The 20090-nt window shown below is 41.0% G+C and overlaps 1 protein-coding gene across 7 annotated transcripts in view; it reads left to right on the top strand.

The window, feature by feature from the left end:
- STIM1 (stromal interaction molecule 1) overlaps positions 1-20090 on the top strand; it is a 196241-nt gene that overhangs the window by 150291 nt on the left and 25860 nt on the right. For all 7 annotated transcript variants that reach the window (XM_057747449.1, XM_057747445.1, XM_057747451.1 and 4 more), the window contains 2 exons: positions 11411-11522; positions 14779-14894. In XM_057747449.1, coding sequence (XP_057603432.1) covers positions 11411-11522; positions 14779-14894 — 228 coding nt within the window. The remainder of the gene's footprint in view (positions 1-11410; positions 11523-14778; positions 14895-20090) is intronic.

Here is a 20090-nt window from a genome sequence, read left to right as displayed (position 1 = left end):
GTATATCTCTCCATTTATTTACGATATACACTTTCTCTTAGTTTTCATAGTTTTCAGGATACAGGTCTTTCATATCTTTTGTCAGATTTATTTCTAAATATTTCATCGGTTTTGATCCTATCCTAAGTAGTATTTTTTAAATTGTGGTAGAATATACATAACATAAATTTTACTATTAAGTGGTATTAAATTTTTTAATTCCTGATTGTTACTTTATATAGAAATATAGTTGATTTTATATATTGATCTTGTATTCTGCAACTTTGCCAAATTCATTTATTAGTAGGATACCATCAGATCTTCAAATTAGACAGTCATGTCTGCTGGTAAAGAAAGTTTAACTTTTTCTTTTCCAACCTGGATGCCTTTAAAAAACTTTTTTCTTATCTGATTCCCCGGTTAGTATCTCCAGTACAGGGCTGAAGAGAAGTGGTAAGAGCAGACATCTTCGTCTTGTTTCTAATATTAAAGGGAAAGCATTCAGTTTTTCACCATTAAATGTGTTAGCTGTGGATTTTTGTTTGTTTGTTTTGTTTTTTGTAAAAGTCCTTTGTCAGATCAAAGAGGCTACCTTCTATTCCTAGTTTGCTAAGAGCTTTGATCAGGAATGGATATTGGATTTTATCAAATGAGTTTTCTGTGTCTATTGAGATGATTTCCTGGTTTTCCTATTTTTATTTGCTAATATGATAAATTATATTGACTGATTTTTCCATGTTAAACTAACTGCATTCTTGGGATAAACCTCAGTTGGTCTTACTATATGGTTGGATTTTACTTGTTAAAATTTTTATTTTTTATTTTTCTATTAAAATGTTTAAATGGAAGTATAGTTGATTTATAGTATTATATTAGTTTCAGGTGACAGCATAGTGATTTAATATTTTTTACAGATTGTACTCCATTAAAAGTTATTACAGGGTAATGGCTATGATTTCCTGTGCTATACAATATATCCTTGTTGCTTATGTATTTTATACATAGTAGTTTGTATCTCTTAATAACCATGTCCCTAACTTTCCCCTTCCTCATTCCCTCTCCCCTTTGGTAACCAGTAGTTTGTTTTCTATATTTCCTATTTACTCAAACTTTGTTTCAAACTTGTGCACCTTTGTTATTGAGGGATATTGGTTTGTCATTTTCTTTTCTTGTAATATCTTTGTTTTTGATATCAGGAAAATGCTGACCTCATAAAATGAGTTAGGAAGTATTCTCTTCAGTTTTTCAGAAGACTTCTTACAGAATTGGTATATTTTCCCTTGGATATTGGGTAGAATTCACATAAAGCCATCTGAGCTTGGTCTTTTCCTTGTGGGAAGATTTTTGTTTGCTTGGTTTTTTTGTTTGTTTGTTTGTTTTTAACTACAGTATTAGTTTTTTAAATAGGTATAGGTTATTTACTTCTTCTCTAGAGAGCTTTTGTAGTTTGTGTCTTCAAGGAATTTGTCCATTACATTAAGTTGTCAAATTTACTGGCAATACATTTGCTCATAACATTCGCTTATTTTTCTTTTAAAATATCTTAAATCTGTAATGATGTAGGTAATGTGCATCTTCTCTCTTTTTTTTTTTTACTGATAAATCTTGTTAGATTTTATTAATTTTATTGATCTCAAAGAATCAGTATTTAGGTTTCAAGGATTTTCTCTATTGTCTATTTCATTGACTTTTACTTTGAACTTTATTTCTTCTACTTACTTAGGGTTTAATTTGCTCTTTGTTTCTAGTTTAAGGTGCAAGCTGAGGTCATCGATTTGAGACCTTTCTTTTTTTTTCTAATATAGTCATTTAGTGCTATAAATTTCCTCTAAGCCCTGCTTTAGCAGCATTTCACAAATCCTAATGTGTTGGGTTTTTTTTGCCTTTTTCCAACTGATTTATTCATAGCATAGACAGAGTGAAAATATCTAAAATGAAAACACAACTGATGGTAAATGCTTATTTTCACCTTTTTTAGGGGTTTAATATGGTCTTTAATAACTTAGCATCCCTTACTGTGTTCCAACTTGAGAGATTATTTTTGCCCTAGAAATGCATACCTCTGAAATCTGTCTTATATTTTAGTATTGGTTCTTCACTATGTTAGATGATATGTTTTGTTTTTATTTTCATTCAGCTTAAAATACGTTCGTTTCCTTTTTGATATCTTCTTTGATTCATGAATTATTGAGAAGCAAGTTACTTAGTTTCCAAATGTTGGGGGATTCTTTTTAGAGATCTTCCTGTTATCAGTTTGCATTTTATATCTATTGTGGTCTGAGGACATACTTTACATTTAATATTTTTAAAATATTTTAAGACTTTTAAAAAAAATGTACCTGAACATGATCTATCTTGGTTTATGTTCCATGTGCCCTTGGCATTTGTTGGGTAGAGTGTTCTGTAAATGTCAGTGTTGGCCATGTTGGTTGATGGTTGTTCAAGTCTACTATATCTTTGCTGATTTTCTGCCTACTTGTTCTATCAATTAATGAGAGAGGAGTATTTAAATTTCCAGCTATAATTGTGGATTTCCCTATTTCTCTTTTTAATTAATTCTGTGAGTTTTTGCTTCATGTCTTTTGAAGATTTCTAACTAGGTGCATACAGATTTAGGATTATTATGCCGTCTTGATTAACTGACCTCTTTGTTATTATGAAATGACCTTCTTTATCCCTGGTGATATTCTTTGCCTTGAAATCTACTTTGATATTAATATAGCTTTATTTTGAGAATTATTAGTTTGGTGTATCTTTTCCCATGTATTTATTTTTAACCTATTTGTGTTTTTCTATTTAAAGTGCATTTCTTATAGACAGCATATGGTTGGGCCTGATTTTTTTTTTTTTGGCAGTACAATGTTTAGACCATTTACATTTAATATGTTTATTAATATGGTTAGATTTGAGTCTATTATCTTGCTATTTGTTTTATGTTTTTCCCATCTGTTTTTTGTTTGCTCTTCCTTATTTTCTACCCTCTTTTGCATTGAGTATTTTTTATGATTCCAGTTTATCTTCTTTGTTGGCTTAACTTTTTGCTTTGTTATTTTAGTGGTTGTTTTAGGAGAAAATATACATCTTTAACTTATCACAGTCTATTTTCAAGAGATATTATTATACCTTGCCACATATAGTATAAGAACCTCCCAACAGTATATTTGCATTTCTGTCCTCTCAACCTTAGTTTCACTCTCTGCACAGTGGCCTGGAAATTTTCTCACAGCCATAAGCTGGGGCAATTGTATGATTTGTCTCATTTGTTTACCATCCCTCAAAGATCACCATCCATCATAGGCTGATGTCCAGTGTTTTGAAAACCATTGTTTCATATGTTTTGTCTTTGTCTATTTTTTTTTCTTTTTTGTTTCAGGAGGCAGGGTAAATTCCACCCTTGTTACTGCATCTTGGCCTGAAGCAGAAATCTTAGTTTAATCATCTTTTGCTTAGCTTGAATTTTTTCTTACTGTTCTTCTTGGCCGGTCTAATTCTACTGCAGTTTGTCCTTTAGATGTTTCCAGAGAGTTCTTTCTAAAATAAATATCTGACCAGGTCTCTGCTTTTTCAGTGACTCCTCATTTCTTTTTTAAATAATGGAACAAACATGCTAAGACACTAAACTTCTGTGTGGAATAAATATTACTAAATGGAACCTGGAGAAATAAAGGTATTGCTAAAATTTTTACAAGTAAATTGCTGTGTAATCATATATAGTAACCATATATTATTTCAAAAGATAAATATTGATTTTTCTATTGGTCAGGTAACAATTCATGTAGAATTAGCATTTAATTTAAATCGCAACTCTTGTCTCATTTGGAACTCAATAAAATATTGAAAACTCAGTAGTTGACAAAATTAATTATTACAGAAAACACCATTGTTTTTTTCATGTTTATCTGTGAGATGTTAGTCAGATGCATTGAAATTAAATATCCATTTGTAATCTCAAAATAAATTATCTCAATTAGGAATAAAAGATAAGTATGTACATATAAATAAAAATCTGGCTGTCTTCTTTTATATTCTGAGAGTTTCTTTATATTTTAATTCTGTCATTCCTTACTCACCTCTGTAGTATTGGCCCCAGTAGGTACTGTTTCTCTCCTCCAATTTATGCAAACATGCCTGCAAAAAAAAAAAAAATTAACTGAGTACCTTCTACATAGCAGGCATTCTGCCAGATTACTTTAGCACACCAAGCACATGCTCATTACTGTGCTCCCCTTATTTTTGTATTTTCTACCACCATTTATCACACCTCCTTCTTTGTAGCTGCATTGATTTATCTGCAGTTATTAGGATATGCCATTCTCTTACGCCCCTTGATGCTTTCACATATACTCTTCCCTCTGTCCTTCTACCTTTGTTGATCTGGTTAAATCCTACTTGGTAATTAAGACTCAATTTAAGTATACCCTTCTTTAGGAAATCTTCCCTGAAAGCCGCAGGCTAGGTTAGGCGCCTTCTGTGTTCCCACAGCCTCTTTACGTTTATCTCATCACAGCACTTAGTATACTAATTGCAACTATCTGTTCCCTTGCCTTTTCATTTCCTAACTAGACTGACTGCTTGAGGGCATTACCTTATATGATTCCATATCTTAACACGTAGCACAGGACCTGGCCCAGAGCAGGGATGCAGAAGACAGGAGTTTGCCCTTGGGTCTGCCATTGTGTGATCTTATACAAGTTGTTTGTCTCATTCAACATTCCAAACTCTAAGTTCCCTTACCACTCTGCAGCCATGCTGCTAGTCTTTCTCTAATCTGGTCTCTGCTAGCCATGTAGCTTCTTTATAGGTGGTGTTCACTAGTATGTCCTTTTGGGCTCTGGCAGACCTGGTTTTTGCTGGGTAGCCTAGTGGGCGTATCACATGAGGCCGAGGTAAAAGGGCCGGATTCTTTTTGCAATAATAATTTAGGGCTTGGTATTGATACCATGTCAGAAAACTAACATGGTATCTGTCTCAGTCTAGGCTCAGATGACAAACTGCTAGTGAGAGCCAGAAGGAAGCCACTCAGAGAAAACCACAGGTCTAGGCTACAGACTGTCTTAGGGAGGGCCACTTTCGTAAGATTCTGTAGGTGTCTTGGAATGCCCTCTCTCTGGGGTAGCCAGATAAGAAGCTAGGCTTTGTGATGCCTTTTCTGATGCACTCTGGCAATCAGTCACTCCTTTCTCTGTGCCCCCACATCACCTGATACATCCCTCTTACCTAGCACTTACCACACTGTACTATACTCATTTAATTTTCTATATGTCTCCTTCTCTAGAAAACGGCCCTTGATTATGGAGATCATCCAGATTGATCTCTGTATCTCCTAACGAACCAAGGATCTGCTAAAGTAGAAGCCAGTGAAATCTTAGTGAATGAATGAATGATGATAATAATAGCTAATACTTTTTTAGCACTTTTTAGCACTGTATGCTAGGAACTTCTCATATCTTCACTACACTCTTATAATATGAGAACTCTGATTCTCACCATTAGGTGACAGAATCAGGCACAGAAAGGTTAAGTAACTTTGCCATGATCTTACATTAGTAAGAAGCAGATCTCGAATTCAATCTAAGTCACTTGGTTCCAAATTCTTTCCTTTTTTAAAATTAATTAATTAATTAATTGGCTGCATTGGGTATTCGTTGCTGCACACGGGCTTTCTCTAGTTGCGGCGAGCAGGGGCTACTCTTCATTGTGGTGCGTGGGCTCCTCATTGCGGTGGCTTCTCTTGTTATGAAGCACGAGCTCTAGGTGTACAGACTTCAGTAGTTGCGGCACACAGGCTCAACAGTTGTGGTGCACGGGCTTAGTTGCTTCTTGGCATGCAGGATCTTCCTGGGGCATGGGTTGAACCCGTGTCCCCTGCATTAGCAGGGGAATTCTTAACCACTGAGCTACCAAGGAAGTCCCCAGAGTCCAAATTCTTAACCACCATGCTATATCTGACTGGCTGACCAGAAATCTGACTAAAGGCTGACCAAAGGCTGACTGAGTGACCAACTAACCGACTTACAGCTGTGTGAAAGAGAGGCAAAGAAGGTACTGGTATCCTCTCTGCCAGACATAGTTCTTTTGGGATGTGAGTTTGAAACTACAAAAGTGAGGGCTTTATCTGCAAGCACCACTGGTCCATTAGGGAAAAGACACTGATTCAGGAGCCCATTTCCTACTGCTTTTTCTTTCTCTGACAAGAAAAAGGATTGGCCAAGGCCAAGGGTCTGTTCTGGCATATCCCTGGAGGTACTGCTATAGCTCATGTGCTAGGAGTAATACTGTTCCATCTACCTGGAATGCCCATCCCCCAAGTATCCACATGGCTCATGACTTCATTTTCTCCTCAAATGTCACCTCGTCGAAGAGGCCTTCCTTGATCTGATTCTTATATAGCACTACTCTTTATCCTCTTACCCTGCTTTATTTTTCTTTTTGTATTTATCACTACCTAACATAATTATTTTTATAGTGTTTTAGTTTGTCTCTCTCGACCAGAATATAAGCACTAAGAATCTGTGACTCTTTTGTGCACTGTTACATTCCTAACATCTAGAGTGGTGCCTGGCAAGTAGTAGGTACTCAAGAAAATGTTCCCTCCAATGAATAAGTGAATTTTGGTGTTTCAGATCACCTGCTCTCAACGACTTTTATCACTTGGCCTTAGCACTGGCTTACTCCCCTTGTCTCTGTGTATAACCCTTGGACTCCAGGCAAACTGGAGTCAGAGTTCTCTGAACAGGCCCCACACTTTCTAGTTCTGTGTCTTTGCTTATGATTTTGAAATGGGCTCCAAAGAATTTCAACAGGTGAAGAGGTAGACATGGGTTTGAAGGGTTAGTTGATGTTTAGCAGGCCAGGAATAGGGAAAAGAGCTTTTCCAGAAACAGTAAAGACCTAGAAGTCTGAAAGCAATGTTCAAGGATAAAGAAGTAAATAGTGCAAAATACTGAGCATGCCAATGGTCTATGCTCAGATATTGATTCTAGAAGAAGACTGAGAAGTTAAAAGCTACAACAGAGGCAGCATGTAGGGTAAAGCTTGAAGTTTGGGTCATAGTCCACTGGTTTCCAACTGCACAAGACAGTCAACTGGTGTGTCACAGAGAATATAATAGCTATATTTATATTTTTGCATTTATTTTTATCTCATTAATTTTTATGTATGTTTTACAATATACCTAATGTTAGTACATATATCTAATTTATAAACATATTTATATATTGGCAATGTGTGCTCAAATTTTTTTTACATATAGATTATGTCATTAAAAAGGTTAGAGGCGGGACTTCCCTGGTGGCACAGTGGTTAAGAATCCGCCTGCCAATGCAGGGGACATGGGTCCAATCCTGGTCTGGGAAGATCCCACATGCTGAGGAGCAATTAAGCCCATGTGCCGCAACTACTGAGCCTGCATTCTAGAGCCTGTGAGCCACAACTACTGAGCCAGAGTGCCACAACTACTGAAGCCCATGAACATAGAGCCGGTGCTCTGCAACAAGAGAAGCCACCACAATGAGAAGCCCATGTATTACAATGAAAAGTAGTCCCCGCTCGCCACAACTAGAGAAAGCCCTTGCACAGCAACAAAGACCCAACACAGCCAAAAATAAACAAACAAACAAATAAATAAATAAAATGCTAAAAAAAAGAGAAAGAATATGTTAAAAAAAAAAAAGGTTGGAGGCTACAAAGTTAGTCACTTTGTGCATTTCTTTTATGAAGGAATATTTGTTGCAGAAAACTCCAGGGGTTGGCCTTCTCTGATTCTGTGTAGTACTGTTTGTCATTTGCCCAGAGATGTAGTCTTTGATGTCTCTAGGGGCCAAATGGACAGGCTTAGGGAGATGAGGGAGTCATGACTTTAGAAGGCTGTCTCTTGCTTGCATATCCTCATGGGATTTGGGCACGTGAGTCATTTGCAGTCTCTATCTGTACTAAGCTCTCCTGGCCAAGTTCTGTATCCTTTTACTGACAGCCACAGCTCTCTGTACTTGCTGTCACCTTCTTCCTCACTTTGGCTCAGGGGTTCTTCTCGTTTTCTCTTTTAGAATGAAAAAGAAGAACGAGATTTTTAACTTTGAGGTACTCGAACCTTAGGAACAAGGGGCCCTAATATATCACCTTGACTGCTGAGTGAGATCTTCACGCTGGGACACAGGGTTGCTGTCTGACAAGGATGCAGCCCATCCTGGCTTACTTTGCTCAGACTGCAGTGACTCTGAGTGGGCAACACCAAACTGGCAAGCCTTACCTAGGTAGGGCATCTGCCAGGTAACAGAATGGTATGTGGAGCACAAAACCCCAAAAACAACTGCCTCGAGGCTTGCCCTGACATGCCGAAGTCATCATCCTGTTTCCCATAGCTTAGTTCTGTAGACTGTGTTCAGAGTCCATCCTCACTGGAGTGTAGTGGTCCCCTGTAGACCCTCTGCCTCACTAATGCAGTGTTGAGAGCAGTAGTTCTCAGCTGGGAACTACTTTGTCCCCAGGGAACATTTGGCAGTATCTGGAGACATTTTTGATTGTCATGACTGGCAGCATGCTACTGGCATCTGGTGGGTAGATGCCAGGGCTATTGTTAAACATCCTACAATGCATAAGAAAGCCCCCTACAACAAAGAATTAACCTGGCCAAAAGGTCAGTGCTGCAGAGACAGAAACCCTGGTCTAGACTGACTCCTGCCTGTCTCCACTGCAGTGTAGGGCGCAAGTGGAGGAGTTCCTGCATGCCAAGGGTCTATGCTCAGGCTTGTATCAGGGCGTCTTCCCTGTAGACAAAAGACCCTTGTGGCACTGCTGGCCTCAAGCCTTGCAAGCAACAAGGCGTGACGTGGCCTTTCTACTCCACATGCCATAGTGGGTGAGGCCGAGCTCCCTTGACAGTAGGGGCAGAAGTGTGTTCTCTGCACTTTGCAGGCTAGCACTTGTCTGTCTGCCTCACATCTTGTGCCACTCTGCCAGGCCTTCATTACCTAACACTCTGGACCACAGCAAGTGATCATGTTTGTAATGTATGTGGAGATATATTCATTTTCAGGAATAAAAGGCCAGTCCGTTCTACTTTTCTCAACACTTCTTTAACCCCAGTTCTGTCATCCCTCCTTTCCTAAGCCCTAGGCGTTGAGCGTATCTCTTGGAAATTAATCTCTCTCTTCCCTCCAATGTATTCTAGTCTGGAAATTAGAAATTCATCCAGGCAGTGACTAAGCACTCTCCGCCTAAGCCTTTGGGATCTTGTCTTCCAAGATGCAATCAGAGTGCACTAGACCTGCCTCATTTCCTCTCCCAGAACCTTTCCTGTGCCTCTGCAAATGGTCAAATCTACGTCCAGTCTCTTGGCTTCAGCACTTTCCTCCTGAGCTCCAGCAGCTTCTTGTGGACATGGAGAGATTAGCGTATTTTTGTCTTCTGTTGTTTTATTCAGACTGTCTTTCTGAGTGTCTGCTTTGTACCATGTGCTGGGCTCCTCTACAGGAGGTAGAAGGATGAAGGGACAGGGCCCTGCCTTCCAATGTCTCTAGTTTATATGAGAGTGACAGAAACAACCTAAGGTCCGAGGTGTGCCTACCAGAGGAATGCTGATTTTTGACAAGCATTTCAGAAGTTAACCTCCACTTGAGCTGTGTATTTGTCTAGGAAGATTGTTGTTGCTGTTTGGAAGCCCACATTCAGAACACTTTTGGAACTCCCTATTTAGGACAGTTATTCTTTGAGTAAATTCCTATTGATGTCACTGTATAAGAAGCACTATTTTAGTGACTGAGGGGTGAGCAAAAATGAATAGGATGTGGTCCCTGCCTTCAATGTCTCCTGACTATTAAGGGGAAATTAGAGAGCATTCTGATGAAGGACAGTTTTGGGGAAAGACATGGATCTTAAGAGAGGAGGGTAATAAATCTCACCATTTCATTCTGCTTCAAAATTTTTCTGGCTTCTTCCTGCTCGCAGCAATAGTTTTCAAACTTGAGGAATGTACAAATTCCTTTTAAGGGAAATCATTTGTCTTAGGCCTGCAAAGCTGGTTTTATTTAATGGTATTTAAATATGTACAAACATAAAATGAGGTTTAAGTTGCTATATAACATTTGTGTACAAATACAAACAAAAACACAGACACATTTAATAAAAACAAATTTCAAATCCAATCAAATGACACGTTTTTGCTGAAACCCAGTTGCTCCTACCCAAGGCTCTTTAAGTTCAGCATAGCTGTATTACTGGGTGCTGTATAGTGACTCAGCCCTCCCACCATTTTTCTCTATTCAAGCTCCTATGAAACTTTGGTTTGTATAGTACATCATGATGTCATTTGACTTTTACTTGGCTTGAACATATTCCTTGTGTATTAAGTCCTCTTCTTTTCCTTTATTGATGACTCTTGACAATGTATGGAGATAAATTCATTATCTATGTGGCTAAATACCACATAAATATTAAAATTATTTTACAAGGATTATTTTTATGGTTGTCTTTAAAAAAAATCACAGTCTTATAGTATTGAGGAAATGATTAGGTACAGTGGTCCACGTATAGTAGTGATGTGATTTGCCCTGTTGTGAATGATCACTCAGTAATTTTTTCAGTTAGAATTGCCTCCTGTTATGACAGAAAATCTTTGCAATCTGATATAAGCAAAAGGAGAAATTTACTTTTTTCACAAAACTGAAAAATGTATGAATAGGGCTATCTACAGGTATGATCTTATTCAATGCTTAAGTGATGTCATCTGGATCCATCTCTTGGCTCAGATTTGCATCTGTATGGAGCTTTCCAGCAGTGTCAGGGAGGGGGTGTGTGTGTGTGTGTGTGTGTGTGTGTATCCTTTATATATATATTATTTATATAAATTTAAAATGTTACATATGTATGATATTTATGACATAATGACTAGGGCAAGGGCCATGGAGCCAGACTGCTTGAGTCCAAATATTGGTTTTACTAATTCCTGGCTAGTAACTTTGGGAAAGTTATATAACCTTTCTGTGCCTCAGTTTCTTCATCTGTAAAATAGGGATAAAGTGGAATATATCCTTCACATGGTAGTTGCAAAGATTAGTGAGCTAATATATGTGAAGTGCTTAGCACAATACCTGTTATACAATAAGTGCTATGTAAACGATGGTTTCTATCAGTATCATTTTGTTATTATTATATTACAATAATATATAATGTAATAATATATAAAATATAGTATATTATGTAATAATTCAGGATTATTTCATCCCAGATACCTGAATAGTGGAAGAACAAGTCTACCCCCTCAAGGTCAAACAAAAAGTACTGTGTGTATTCCTTTCATACTTAGGATTTTATGGGAGAGAGCTCTGTTAAACATGTAGACATGTGGTGAACGTTAAGGTCATTGTGACTGTGACAGCAAGTGCAAGCAGGGCTTGCATTCTGGAGTCATGGCTTTGCTTATCTCCTTCCGCAGTATACAACTGGACCGTGGATGAGGTGGTGCAGTGGCTGATCACATACGTGGAGCTGCCTCAATATGAGGAGACCTTCCGGAAGCTGCAGCTCAGTGGCCACGCCATGCCGAGGTCAGGAGGGGACTGGGTTCTCTCACTGGGGGTGTGGGGAATGGGCTGGGGTTGGCTTGCCTTCAGGTTGCTCTCACCTGTTAAATGAAGTTTCACCCCCTTCAGGGCAGAATCTGTAGACTTCTCCTCTCACTTTTACTGTGTACTTGCTGTAAAGCATAATGGACACTTCACATCTATCCTCTTATTTAGTATTTTTCTATCAACCCTGAGAATACTACTGATAGCTGCCATTTATTGAGTGCTTAGTACATGCCAGGAGCTCTGCTGAACACTTTCTATACAGCATCTCATTGAATTCTTACATCAATCCTGTAAGGTAGGTGTTAGTGTATCTAGATGATGAACCTGGCTAAGTAACTTTTCCAAGGTCACATGGCTAGTTAGAGGCAAAACTGTGCTTTGACTCTAGATCTGGGTAGACTTCAAAGCCTACGTTATTTCTCTTTTCTTTTGCTGTCCCCCCAGCAACTGCCTCTTTCATTGCCCTGGAGACTCAGGGCTCTTTTAACCTCCCCTGAATTATCTATATACAGTTTATCTACTCTAAAGAAATGGGGCAGAGGTGGGGGCTGACAGCCATTGGCCCCAGACTCCTCTCTGGAATGACTCTTCCAACAGCTGTTGTGTCCTAGCTCTGCCTCCATCACAGGCACAATATGCTAGGACTCGAGGTGGGTGTGGGTAGGGGATGGAATACCGCTTGGACTTCTTGTCATGTCAAACTAGTGCCATGTGTCATTCAGTCATTAATCCATTTACTTATTCATTCAACCAATATTTACTGGGCACCTGCTCTGTGCCAAGCACTTGTGCTGGGAGCTGGGGGTAAAGATGACAACAACCTGCCCTTGCCCTCAAAGGGCTTACAGTCTGGTAAGTGCTGATTATGTATAATCTGTCATCTTACTATGTAGGTGCATCTGGTTCTGAGCTTCAGCAAAGGGGAAAGGGGAAGGTGAAGCTGTTGGAATGCCCACGCATTGCAGCCTCCAGCCACACAGCTGCAGGGCACTGCTGTCCAGGCCTAGCTGAGCTGGCTGGTCCCTTCTCTGCTGCCTGCAACCTCTTCGTCACAGCTTCTCCCTACTCTGGAGAGAGTAGTAATCTTAATGTTTGTATATCCCTTTATAGAGTACTTTCCTACCTATTATTTCAGTTGATTCTCACAATTCTGGGAAGACGGAATCATTACCCCAACTTTTGGGCAAGCAAACTGAATTTCAAATATTTTATGATTTAGCAAAGCTGGTAAGTGGCAGAGCTGGGATTTGAACTCAGGTCTGCCTGGTTCTAAGTGCCCTGCCTTTTTTCACTGCATCTTCCTCTTGCCCCGTGTAGTGGAAAATAGGCTTCCTGGAAATACTCAGGTTAGTTCGATTTAACAAAACTTTACTGAGCACTTGCCAAGTGCCGTGCTCGCTCCTGGGCCCTGAGGACAAAGAAATGCATTAGACCTCACATTTGCCTTGAGGAGCTCCACGTTTAGTGGGAGAGACAGACAATTTAACAGATAATTGACCATGGAGCTCCAGGATTTCGGTTTCTTTCTCATGGAAATAGCAGTATTGCCTTGTAGATCCCTGGCCTAATCCATCTTGAAGAACGGCTATGGCTTGGATTAAAACCGTAAAACATAGGATAAGAAGTCAGTTCTCACGTAGTGCGCTCACTTGGCCATTCTGTGACTAGGATTAGATCCAAGACCAGACTCAGCCAGGCTGGGCATAGGGGTAGAGGTAAAATAAGCTGTGGTACCTTAGTGACAGTAGGAAGCATGGAGCCTTCAGAGCGTGGGGTGTGGGGTGGAGTGAGGGTGCTTCTAGGCCCATCACCAGGCAGCATGGTATCATGGGACGAATCTAGCAGATTTGCATTGTATCCTGTCTTTGCCACTTACTTGCTGTGTGACTTTGGGCAAGTCGCTTATCTCTAAGTCTCAGTTTTCTTATCTGTAAAGTGGAGCTAATAATAGAACTGGGTTCTTAAAGTGTGAGGGCTAAATGAGGTATTGAATGTAAAGTGTCAGAACAGTGTGAGATATACACAGCTGCTTATTAAATGCTAGCTCCTTTCTCATTTCCCATTGCTTAGAAGTTCATAGGTGTCTTTGACAAATTGAATGTAGAAAAGATAACACTTATCTTGACCAATTAGAGGAAGGCCAGTACACCTAGTAGAAGTGCTCTAAAGAGGAGCTCCAAGAACTCCCAGCTTTGTAGGAAGCGTCTGATTTATATGTTTACACAGAAGGAAACTGAGACCCCAGAGGAGAGACCAAGCTGCTTATGGTCAGACACTGAATCACTGATGGAGCTGGGACCAGAAGCTTGTTCTCCGGAGCACCCCCATCCCACCCCCATCACAGTATCTCACTGCCTCTCTTGTTAGGTGGGCATCATTGCTTCCCAGGGCTAGAGAAAGAAGTAGCTACGCCTGCATGCCCAGGCAAGCATATAAATGACATACTGATGTCAGAAGCTTCTTTCTACCTAGGGAAACAAAGCTATGAATCAGAAGAGACCACTAACCTTAGTATAGCAGGTAATGCTCACTTGTGGTTTTTCAACCTTTCATATCCTATACCCCTCTCCTCCTATATCGACTACGTTCCAGCAGAAGAGAAACATTTTTCCTGTATCATTTCCTTGTTTATAGGTCCTCTGTTATGAAGTTATTATTAACAGTACGATTGAAGAACATAAGAAATTATAGTCATCTGATTAGGAGTAAACTACTCTTACTCAAATACAAGATGACAAGAGTAATGCAACGCTTGTTGTCAGCAGATTTATATTTAATGACAGCGTGTTAGGATTAGGATAATTCAGAGGTCCCCAGAAGCACTGGGTCATGTGGCATGATATTTTGACCTGGGCTGGACAGGCGAATGCATTTGCAGATGGTGGGAGTGTGGGGACAGGTATACAGTAGATAATGCCTGGAAGGAGGAGCACAACAGAAAATCTACAGTTGGGTGTGGGAATGGTCACAGATGGATAATCCTCAGAGAGCACGATATTCAGGAGACGGTGGACATGGGGAGAAGGGTGAACAGATTCTTGGTGAATGTTGTGTGTCCCGGTTACCGCTTGCTGAGATCCACTGGTACAGACGCTGTGTAGTAGAGTGCAGAGGGGAGCCATCACCAGGAGCTAGAAGTCATGGAAGTGTTCCTGAAGGAGGTGGGTAGTCCTACCAGGACCCTTCCTGCTCTGCTGGCAGGGAACTGAGCCCCTACTCTTTGCCCCAACAGGCTCGCAGTAACCAACACCACCATGACGGGGACCGTGCTGAAGATGACAGACCGGAGCCATCGGCAGAAGCTGCAGCTGAAGGCCCTGGACACAGTGCTCTTCGGGCCTCCTCTCTGTGAGTCCTGTGGAGAGAAGGGCTGCTGATGTGTCATGGACCCCAGGGCTGTTGGCGTGGCTGGGTTGAGGTCCTGGGTCTGCCCTAAAGGGGCAAAATGAATGTTCTAGGGAAGAACACAATGCTGCTGAGGTCCAGGGGAAGGATAAAGTGGCATCCTATAGAAGAGTGGCATGTGACTTCTGCCTTTGAAGATGGATAGGGCTTTATTCCATGGAGGTGGCAGGAGGTAGAGGAAACAACCTGAGCAAGAATACAGACACTAAAATACGAACAGTATGCTCAGGGGTGACAGGTAACCCAAAGGGGCTGAGTGCCATTTAGTTGTCCCTGCTCCCACTGTGGATATGCAGAGGGTGTGAACTGATTGCTGAACATTCTTTGTCCTTGGACAACCAAACAGGACAAAGCAGGCTTTCACTGAAGCAATAGAGACACGCTCAGACTAAAGAAGGTTGGTCTCTTCAGCTCAGGGTTAGTTGGGGAAATTAGGTGCTTCAACTCCTGAAGATCTGCAAGGTGGGCATGGCCAACGTTGCCATCCTTTTTTATTCTAAGTGAACTCAGCACAGAAATAGTAAGATTTCTTAGAAATTAACCTTGACCAAACAGGCTCTTAGGGCCTACTTCCTGCCCTTTGGGAGCTGTTGGCATCAGTTGAGGATGCCAGGAGCAGAATGCTATAGAGCCAAGAGCCAGTCCAGAGAAGCAGCTGGCAGGCAGGGTCAGAGGCAGTATAACATTTCCCTGTCCGTACATTTGGCTTGACAAGTGCCAAGCTGATGTCTCAATAGAAGTGGATGGGTCTGTACTTTTTCTGGTTTAAAAAAATTTTAATAGACTTTATTTTTATTTTATTATTTATTTATTTAGCCATGCGGCTTGTGGGATCTTAGTTCCCTAACTAGGGATTGAATCCAGGCCCACAGCAGTAAAAGCCGGAGTCCTACCCACTGGACAACCAGGGAGTTCCCTATTTTTATTTTTTTTAATTCGAAAAAAATTTTTATTTTTTTTATTTTTTATTTTTAGCCATGCTGCATGGCATGCGGGATCCTAGTTCCCTGGCCAGGGATTGAATCCGTGTCCTCTGCAGTGGAAGCACAGAGTCTTAACCACTAGACCACCACAGAAGTCCCTAGACTTTATTTTTTAGAGTAGCTTTAGGTTACATCAAAATTGAGTGGAAAGTGCAGAGATTTTCCATATACCTCCTGCCCCCACACATGCATTGCCTCCCCTGTTATCAGCATCCTCACCACAGTGGTACATTTGTAACAATTGCTGAACCTACACTGACACAGCTTTACCACCCAGAGTCCCTAGGTTACATTAAGGTTCATTCTTGGTGTTGTGCAGTCTGTGGGTTTGGACACATGTATAATGACGTGTATCCACCTGTATGGTGTCATGCAGAATGGTTTCACTGCCCTAAAATCCTCTGTGCTCCATCTATATATCCCTCTCTCCTCCTCAACCCCTGGCAGTCACTGATTTTTTTTACTTCTCCATAGTTTTGCCTTTTCCAGAAGGTCTATATCTTTTGAAAGTGTGGAACATGGCAACATGGGAAAAGACCACTTCCATCTCTCCTTTGTTGCCTTTTTTTTGGTCCTAGGACATATTTTTTCTTATCATTTATTTATAAGTTTTGGATAAATGACACAACGAAGGATCTACTCTTTATGTGAGGCCCACCCTCTGTACTGAGCAATGGCCTTTTATCCACCAATATTTACTGAGCATCTACTGTGTACCACTATAAATGACAGGGTCCCTGCTCTCAAGAAATTCCATCTAAAAAGAGATTGTCATGTCAACAAGTTGAGTAAACGGTCAGCAAATACAGTGGTATAACTCTCGTGTAACTCATTCCATAGTTCAGGTGGGAGCACAGAGTAGGGAGGAGTTTTCATCTGGAGGCCAAGAAACTTTATGGAGAGGATCACGCTTGAGCTGACTCTTGAAAAATGGGAAATGGCCTTGTTAAACTCTCTCTGTTAACAGCCTACTCCTCTCTCTTCATATACACCAGCAAGAACACTCATACCAGAAGAATCAAACCCAGCAGTGAAAGCTAGGCTATTTTTGCGAGGCTCTCCTCTGTCACCCCTCAGTTAGGGGAGGACTTTGGCAGCCTGAAAGTCTTCCTTAGTCTTCTGAGATATATTAACAGACTGTTACATGTTCTGTATCAAAATAGGATTTACCATATCGAAAGGGTGCAGTAGAAACTGCAGGTTCAAGTAGGCAAGGATTCTATATGGAAAAATCAGCTAGGGCTGTGGAGAGCATAGGAACCAGAATCCTGGGTATATGGTACTGGGTCCTGGAGGTCAGAGCCAGCAAGAGGAGCCCGAGTGAAGCAGGTTAGACTGATACCAGGACGGGAGTATTTTCTAGACTGATTTCATGTAGCCTGTAATTTGCCTATGACCTAATCTAAGGGAGGTCAGAGGTCAGCAGAAAACTGTTTCTGAGATAGGGCAGAGGTACTAGAGCTAAGAAGATACTTCACTAGGATAGCTACAATAAAAGTGAAAACAAAGAAATGAAAACCAGAAAGTGTTGACAGGGGTGTGGAGAAATTAGAACACTTGTACATTTCTAGGATAATGTAAAAAGGTTCAGCTACTGTAGAAAATAGTCTTGTTGTTCCTCAAAAAGTTAAACATAGTTATCAGATAACTCAGCAATTCCACGCCTAGGAATGTACCTAAAGGATTGAAAACAGGGACTGAAACAAGTACGTGTACCTAGCAGCATTATTCACAAGTGCTGAAAGGTGGAAGCCACCTATATATCCATCAGTGGATGAATGGATACATAGTTATGGTGTATAGATACAGTGACTATTACTCAGTCATGAAGAGGAAAGAAGTTGTGATACATCCATGATACAACATGGATGAACCTGGAAAAAATGACATAAAAAAGTGAAAGAAGAGAAAGTACTGAGGGAGTGAAAGGAGCCAGCCATAAAAAAGGACACATATTATATGATTCCATTTATATGAAATATTCAGAACAGATAAATTCATAGGGATCAAATGCAGATTGGGGGCTGGCAGGGGCTGGAGGGAGTGGGAAATGGGAAGCGACAAGTAGTGGATATGGGATTTCTTTTTAGGGTAATGATAAAGTTCTAAAATTAATTGTGCTGATGGTTGCACAACCTTGTGAATATGTTAAGAGCACTGAATTGTACAATTTAAAAAGTATGTGGATTATATCTCCATCAGCATCATCATCATCATTATATACAACTTGATGTTTTGTAACTCCCGGACTTCCATTTAGAGAACTTCTTTTATAAAGTATAGGGAAGCAGCTTGGTCTCTTTTCAGAATTTCCACTCACTGTGTGACCTAGTGTGGGTCACTTTTCTCAGTGTGTGTTTGCTGATTTGTATCATGAAACAACTGAATTAAAGGATCCTTAGGATTCCTTTCAGCTGTGACATTCCATGATTTTGGGGAGAAACCCTTTGGTTGATAAGGGTTCTATGTAAAAGGCAGGAGGTCTGTTCTTTCCTCCTGCTGCCTGTATCCTGTACTTTTAGGATTTCTGTGTTTGGCTCTTGCCTTATCATGTGACCTTTGGGAATCCAGTTCTCCTGAGTAGATTTTGCTTCCCTCATCTGTAAAATGGGCTTGGTCATTAAGGCTCTTACTAGCTTTCTCATTCAAGGACTCAGATAGAGTTGGTGTACTCCTGGGAGCTAAGATTTTGGAATCCAGTAGCTGTCCTGATGGCAGAGATTGTTTTTTATACTTTCCTGCTGATGCTCCTTAAAGAAAAATTTTGAAAATTGCCGGCTGAAACGTGGGGAAGATACTAGGAAGCTCTTTGCCAGGAGACTTCTGCAAGGGCGGGGCCATGCCTGTGGGTGCCTGCAAAGAATCCCTGGATCTGTGTCCCTCTAGGCTCTGTTTTCCCATTTGTGCATGGGCTGAAGTCCCTAGGTCAGTGCTTTTCCCTGTCCAGCACCCACGCGGGACTTAGAGTGATGGCCTGTGCTGTCTCTGACCTGGGTTCTGCAGGGTGAGCTCTTCAGGGTGTGGTTCTCAGGCCTCACCACAGGCTTGTAATAAACACCCCCAGAGCACCTGGGTCGGCTTCAGTTGCCAGTCATGGCTACCTTGCCCAGTCTTAATGAAAATCCTACCATCAGTCTGAGGCTTGAGAAATCGCAAATCAAAATTTTGTTTACAGTAGCCAGGGTTATCTGCTGAGTGAATGGGATCCATCTGCCCACAGCGGCCTTAGAGCATGGGAAGGGGGAAGAAGGATCAGACTGGCTCAGCCCAGAGTCCTGGCAGTGGAAGATAGCTCAGTCTTTCCTACATGGCCACAGAGCAGCACAGGTGCTTTCCCGCCTTTTCCACCTGCAGAGCTGGCTCTAGGCTGGCCCATCGGGGGCTCTCCAGACAGTGCCAGTAGTCAGGTGTTAGGTGTGCTCTGAGACACAGAGGTCCAAAGGCAGTGTTCAGTTTGGGGCCTAAGCTGATGTCTCATGGCAGCAAGTGATTCACTGAGGGAGAAACTGAGGTTCAAATGAGGTGAGTTTTTAGAGGTCATTCAGCTTTTAAATAACAGAGCCATGACTCAAACCTAGGTCTTTAACTTACATTTCAGTGCTCTTTTCTACTATGTTATCCCACCCTCTACTTCTGTTAGAGGAAACAAGATATAAGAGTTTCAGCTTTGACATCAAGCAAACTGGCTCTATCGCTCTGTTGCTTTGTGACCTTGGGCACCTTCCTAAGGTTCTAAGTAAATAGTTGCTACTGTTTTTAGTGTATGCCTACTGGGGTTGGTCTCCGGCTAGGGGCTGGTGTGCCCTTTGTGCTCTTAGCAGGAGTATGGAGAAGGGTGCGGAGAGAGGCCTGCATAGGAGTTGTGAGGATTGGGAGGAGTTGTGAAGAGGAAAAGACAAGACTACACCTTGTCTTCCTTCCTCAGTGGCTCAGGAAGTAGGGAAAAGCCCTCAGTAAGCAGGAGTGGCTGCCTCTCTGGCACAGCTCACTCTGGTCTCTGTCAGCTCTGTTCTTACCTTTTCTCCTTTTTGTTATGTTCCAACTCACCCTTCAAGCCTTTTCTAGGATGCCTTTCCAGTCTCTTCCCAGGTGTGCTCAACCCTTCCCTCCTATTTTCCTCTGGAGATCCACAGCCCTTTGTATCTGCTTTTTTATT

Source organism: Hippopotamus amphibius, chromosome 9 (assembly GCF_030028045.1).
Source record: "Hippopotamus amphibius kiboko isolate mHipAmp2 chromosome 9, mHipAmp2.hap2, whole genome shotgun sequence".
NCBI lineage: Eukaryota > Metazoa > Chordata > Mammalia > Artiodactyla > Hippopotamidae > Hippopotamus > Hippopotamus amphibius.
Note: the sequence above shows the minus strand (reverse complement) of the source record. Positions and strands in the feature narration are given on the sequence as shown.